Consider the following 7,073-nt stretch of genomic DNA (forward strand, 5'->3'; position numbering starts at 1 on the left):
TTGACTAGTGTTGACCAGTCTTAGGTTGTTACCAGAGGCTCGGGGGTTATGAGATGTGTTGGCATGTTGATCTTATTTGGTCTCGATCTTTATAAACCCAACCATGATTATGTGATGGAATGCTCTATGTATTGGTTGTGATTACTGATTGTTAAAGTTGAGATTCTTATGTTTGAGACCCTTGACTTAACCATTATTTTTGAGTCATCGATCAGTTATCCTTGGATTATTTTCTAGTCACCATGATGGGACTGAAATGTGAATTTATTTCTTGATGATGTCATGTTGTGACATATTTGACTCAACCATTTTCGAGTCTTCGATCAGTATGGTTTTGAGATATTCTTGGTTGCTTGTTGAAGAACCAATGGATATGGTGATTATTTTGAGATATATTTTGGTTATTGAGAACCAATTGATACTTATGATTATCAGTGATGCCTTCAGTTGCCAATAGAGAACTGTTGTGGTCATGATTTTCTATGGATGCTTTTCGGATGCTCATGGAGATTTGATAATTCTTATCTTGGAGGTTTGATTTATGGATATTTGATGATTTTATTATGGATTATCTTTTGTGATTTTGAAATTTATGATTCCATGAGCTTAGGGTAGGTAATCTACTTGTAGTGTCGGGAAGTGGCTTGCAATGGGGGTCGGGGCCCTAAGTGGCTGCCAGGGTAACTCATTGTAAGTTTGGTTAATAAGTGATAACATTTACACACTAAATGGGAATTAAATGAACCTAAAAAGATAAGAGTTTTGGTTCTCGCCCATGCTTTGAGCACTTGTACAGGCTAGGATGGGAGTAGTGAGACGCATGGTTGCGACCGTGCATTCCGTAGTATGCCTCGTCAGTATGAGAGGATACTAGTGGCCGCATGAGATCAGTATGGACCCGTGTAGTTTAGCTAACTGCCAGGGTAACTTGTATGTGATAAATGCGATGACACTTTCCCGCTTGCAGAGTAGGTTTCCTACATGTCATTGTGTGCCTCTGGAAAGTAGATGTCAGTTTCGTGATTGGAACCTTTGAGTTAGTATACTTTTAGGATTCCTGGACTATAGAGATTTGTGCTATGTGTTATGGATAGCCTGTTTGGGACTTGAGATTATCTCCTCAGCACGGTGGGAGTGAACTACTTAGGTACCACGCGATCGGGTGGTATTGTATTTTCCACTCTTATCATTTGAGATTCATTGAGAGATCATGGCTGATGCGTCCTTCGTGATGGTGGATATGTATCCTTTCATTAATGATTAGCATATGTTAGATGATGTTATCTTATGCTTATATTTGCATGTTAGATTACTTTCTACATATGATGTTGTATATGTTAGGAGTGACATTCTTACTATGTTAATATCGATGATCTCTTTGGTGCTTTGGAATGTTACGCACGGAGGGATGGCTAGGATCCATAATGGTCTAATGATGCTATTTACGGTTGGGAGGAACCGTGCACTTAGTTATTTATGTTGGTGATATATGGTTTTCTTTTAAGATGGATGTTTATATTTTTATGATGATGATGTATCATGTATGGTATGTGATTTCATTTATGTTATTGCATCATGGATTAATATTAGATGATTATGTTCTTTATTTACATGGATGTTTATTCTTTTAAGCTTTTTATACCCTGTGACATGTACAGTGGATGATTGAGCAATTCTAAAATGTAAATACTAAAAAGACACTTGTATATGGTTTAAGATTGTTGGATGTATCATTGTTATTTCATGAGGATGTGATGTTAGAAGAATGGTTATGATTAGACGTGATTCAATGTTAAGGGATCTTTAAAGTTTGTAATCTGTTATGTTATGTTTACTTTTAGTTGGATGTTACTATTGCTTCCGCAAGTGTTGTGTATGGTTGTACTTTCATGTTTTTTTTAAAAAAATGTTACCAAACTTAGTGAAATTCTAGGTTAATTCTTTGGATCCCTTGGCGGGGCATTATAGATCATGGATGAATGAAAACGAAATGTATAAGCCTCCTTATACTAGTTTTTGGTGTCCCAATGAAGGGGTCTTCTGAGTTTTTAGAGGAAGGGCATAAAGATTTAGGATATTATGGCAAATCTTAGAGGAAGTGCATAAAGATTTAGGATATTATGAGACCTCCATAAGATATGACCAAAAGGGTGATAAAATAACACCTAAAGGACCACATTGAAGATGAGAGATACTGGGAAGAAGAGAGAGATCAAAACTATATTTATCAGAGGTAAAAGGTCAAATTGAAGTGCTTTCATTTTTAGATGGTACACGAACAATGTTTGGTCAAATGGAAAGGAATAGTTGTTGAAGGTTCATCATGCTTGTCAATAAAGAAGGTTAACCATCTTGGTTTCCCTATACACACCTAAGATGTGACATTGCCACTTCTCAAATGAATCTGAGTGTCTAATTGAGTAGCATCCTAGGTGTAAGGACAATCTTGCATCACCCAAAAATATTATTTTGTTTGTCAAAAATGGTTAGTTCAATGCAAAGTTACTATTTTTGGAAAGCTTTTTATTTATTTTAAGTTTTCTTTTCGAGCTCAAAATGTTCTAATTTCTTCCTTGAAAGGCCACTTTGGTTATATCATCCCAACAATAAAGTTTCAATGCAAAATACAATCTAGTGTTGAAGGTATTGAGAATTTTGATTTTTGGAGAACAGTAGAAAAAGTTTAAAATAAGTGTTGCAGATTTTAGTGGCTTTAAAAAAGGGCGCAAATCTTGGCATGTGTGGAGTTTTGCAACTCAAAACTATAGAGTACTTTGTGTCATTTCTGAATTTAGGTTATAATAGCCAATCAGGTAATTGATGATGATTTGTGGTCTCTAGAAGTTGCACTACTTGAATTTTTTTTTTTATATATATAATTTCTTTCCAAAATCTCATTTGAGTCTCGAAAGTTATTTGGGGTCTATTTCAATATAAAAATATATAAATAATAATATCTAAGAGATAGTTAGCCTCAAAGATTAGGCTTAAAATGTCCAGAACCTTCTTGGGTAGTTTGAAATTTCTTGTGGAATATTGTAATAAAATATTCATGTGGTTGTGCATGTTATAATATTCTTAATTTTATAATTCCATTTCATTGGAGATAATAGAAAATAAATATTATATTCTTGTGATTTGTTGTTATTTCTATATTTTTTTGTGTTTGTGTTGACAAGAGGAGTACCCTCGTTCAAGAGATATTGGGAGTACCAGGTTTGTCAATAGGTAAGGGGAGTACACCTTTCATCAATGATTCAATGCAAAGTCTATAAATTTATTGTTTGACCCTTAGTCCTTAAATCATTCCACAAGTAGCTTGGATGGATAACACTCTCCAATAGTCTAAGAGAAGTGTGCATTATGGAGATAATTATTTGGTGTTCAATACTAGTTAACATTATCATCAAATCTTGTAAGTTGTAAGAATGTGTGCTTATTTTTTGTAGAAGATAAGTTTGAGAGAACAAATTACTACTAAGATTACTTATAATAGTTTGGTTTAGCTTAACGAACACAATCTAAGCATAGATTTCTTGGAAGATTGGGTATATTCTCATTTTTTTTCTTAGTAAAAAATGAGATTTTCATAATAAAATAATATGAGTCCATGATTTATTTTTATGATAAATGTAGACTTTTGAATTATATTATACAATGTTTATCCAATACATAATATAAATTGTTTATGTTAAATTATATACAACTTATATTAAATTATTTAATATTTAATGATATGTGATCAAACAAAATTATTTTTCTACTTTGTTTATTCAAATTTTATATTTAACATATGTACAAAAATTTAAATATATAAATACTTCTAAAATTATGGCACATTAATGTTAAATTAATTATTTCAAAAGCCATCCATATTTTTAAGTATTTTATTTATGTAAATAGAATTTACAATCAATATTAATTTTTGTGAGGCAAGAGCCTACAACACAATGGTAACTTGTGAGCCTCTCACACTTTGGCCATTTACCGATCAAAAAAAATTTTAAAAATTGTGAGTGTTTGGTTCAATTAATTTGCAAAAAACATAAGTTGCATAATGAGACAAATTATTTAATTTTTTATATCTGTTTTCTAAATATAATGATATAACAAGTTTGAAATATAAATATTGACGTTTAAAAATTATATTATTAATAAGTAATATATAAGATACAACAAATTTTCAATGTTTTTAATTATATGATTGTTTATACAAATATATTTAAAAATATACTTCTTCTTTTTTTTTAAGAGGGGTAAACGCTTTGACCTGGAGCTATGAACCAGTGAGGCCACAAACGGGGGACCTCATCCCCATTAGATTTGAACATTGATGGCAAGGATAACAACTCAACAACTTAACCATCACATATATAGATTTGATATTAGAAATACAGGAACATTGAAGCTATTAATATAATTTGTCTAAACACTTTATTTTAAAATTCAAAGATATAATGAAAAAGTATACCTAATTTTTTATCTTTAAACATTTATAACATAAAATAACAATTAATCAAACAATATTATTTCAATAAATTTTGAAAGCAAAGGGAATCATTTTGTAATTTTGTGATTGTACTGATAATGGTACAAGCCACCTTACAACTAAAACAATAAGCATTATTATTTTTTTCTTATCATTTTAATTACTAGCCTTTTTGCAAGATTAGTTTTAAATTTAACTCTCCGTATTATTTATAAAATGTAGGCGTCGGTCCATATATTATCATTTGTCGGCTTCAAACTGTTTCAATTCTTTATTTAAGAACTTTGGTGGTAGTGATTGTATATATAAAGGGTTTTTGCTTGACAAGAGATAAGATTTAGTGAATTCGGTGATAGGAACTGAAGAACGTTTTGAGTTTGGTTGCAGGTTTATTTTATTTTACGCGAGAGATAACAGAAACAGAGCACTTGCTTTGACAAAGGTCGTGGGATCGATGTGGTACGGAACTGTGGTTTTTGATATATCAACGAAAGATAAGGATGGGGATTTCGTATTTCTTGACGAACACTCAGCCATAGAGCTCTTCGGGCCATTGGAAGAGCTCAAGGATTCTTGTACCAAGATATGTTTTTGCAACCATATTTTTGGAGTGGAGGCAGCCCTTGTTGCAAAAAGAGCCCTGTTGAATGCTCATAAAACTCTACGAGATGTGGAAATTAGGCCCCGTTTGGTTGCTGGAAGATGAGGGCCAAAACCGAGTTATCAGAAGCAAAACCAGGTTTTGCAAAAAAACTTTGGTGTTTGGTTGGTTAAAATTATAATCTGGTTTTCAATTTCATCTTCCAATTTTGGTTAAAAATTGGAAGAAGTTTCTTCCAACAAAAAGGTGGAATTCGAAATTAAAACCAGGTTTTGAAATTTATGACAGTTTTTTTAATAATATTGTGGGGCTCACAGTATATTCATCTTTCGTGTCAACCAAACGGACCATTGGCTTTCCAAACTACAAAACCAGGTTTTCGAAAACCTGGTTATAAGATAACCTGATTATGTCAAAAAATCATCTTCCCCAACCATACGGTGCACGCTGACTACCTTGACTCTTGCACTTGGGGATTTGGGAGAGAAGGGCGTCAAAGCTTTTGTACCAGTCTTGGAGTCTCAGGAATCACTGGAGAAATTGGAACTCATTAGTAACAACATTTCGTATGAAGCCGCTGAAGTCATTTTTGAGCTTCTTCCATCTACAGAAACGATTGAAAATTTGTATTTCATTTACAACCAAAAAGTAAATGACTCGGCAGAGACCCTTTCGAAGCTTGTTAAAAAATGCATTTCTCTGGATATCAATTCCACAGAAAAAAACAAATGCATTGATCTGGAGGATATCAATTTCTCACTGATAAACATTGGGATGTGGGATGGTACGGATTTAGGAGGACCTTTGGGGGAAGGCAGCAGTTTAACAATGCTCAATTTAGAATCTGACAACTATGAACTTTCTCTGAGACACGTCATCTCCGGATATCTAGGTCTCACAAATGTTAACTTCGCAAATATGAAATTGGAGGATGAAAGGGTGATTGATATTGCCCGCTGCCTAAAGAATACAGCTCCATATTTAAGAGTTCTTATTGTTGCAGGAAATGATATCACTCCAAAAGCAGCTCCAGCTTTAGCAGAATGCCTTGCTGCAAAGAACCTGCTGAGCAACTTTTCGGCAGAAGACAATAAACTGGAGGATGATGGAGCAGTTGTAATATGCAAAGCCATTTCAGAAGATCATGAACAACTCAAACTACTTGATTTGAGTGTAAATGGTATGAGTGGAATTGGGGCTAAGGCTACTGCAGAAGCTGTTGCAAGCAAGCCCAATTTCAGGTGTCTTGATATTTCTCAGAATTTCATTACTGAAGAAGAAATTGCAACCGTCAAAGATGTGCTGAGAAGCAGTAACAAGGATGGCTATGTACTTTCATGCAATATGTTGGGGCCGCGCAATATGAAAGAAGAGGAGAGGATCTCACTGACAGTGACACTAAGTCAGAGGTGAAATTTTAGAAACCATGAGGGGAGTATTGTATCTTTAGTATATGCACATACATTAGGACCATTTTTTGATACTCTTAATTTCCATTAAGGTGTTCTATAGTTGTAGGAACAATAGCTAATTCCTACTTAACTTCCCAAAGTTACAAGCTCAACCTTAACCAGAAATATTCCCAGTTTCACTTATTTAGTTTGTTTCACTCATGTTATTTGAGACATGTTTCATTTTGACATCTTCTGTAACGATTATTGGTTTGTGCGTAAACAATAAAGAAGATCAAGATTGGCTTCTTTTCTCTTTTAATCTGTTAATAGATCTATCCAATTGTGATATATACGCTAATGTTGAAAAATTTTATGGATTATAAATTTTCTTCATGGGTGACATAATCTGTGTGTTTTATGAAATTAAAAGTAATTATTTATAGGAAGTTTAGTGGTTATAACTTTTAGAACTTCTTTATCTGTCTTCTAAGGACAGGTTTTATGTATTCTAATGAGAGGCCCATTCACAAGATGCTTCAAACTAAATGTTAGCGATTTTACTTTCTAGCAAAATAATAGATGTTTCTTT

General features: G+C 33.2%; 1 protein-coding gene across 1 annotated transcript in view; it reads left to right on the forward strand.

The window, feature by feature from the left end:
- LOC149570881 (RAN GTPase-activating protein 2-like) overlaps positions 1-6,790 on the forward strand; it is a 51,543-nt gene extending 44,753 nt beyond the window's left edge. Inside the window, exon 2 of the mRNA XM_089812441.1 lies at positions 4,877-6,790. Coding sequence (XP_089668567.1) covers positions 5,865-6,503 — 639 coding nt within the window. The 5' untranslated portion in view covers positions 4,877-5,864 and the 3' untranslated portion in view covers positions 6,504-6,790. The remainder of the gene's footprint in view (positions 1-4,876) is intronic.
- The last annotated feature ends 283 nt before the right edge of the window (positions 6,791-7,073 follow it).

The sequence above is a fragment of the Cupressus sempervirens genome, chromosome 2 (assembly GCF_028749045.1).
Source record: "Cupressus sempervirens isolate cs-2001-9-10 chromosome 2, ASM2874904v1, whole genome shotgun sequence".
Lineage (NCBI taxonomy): Eukaryota > Viridiplantae > Streptophyta > Pinopsida > Cupressales > Cupressaceae > Cupressus > Cupressus sempervirens.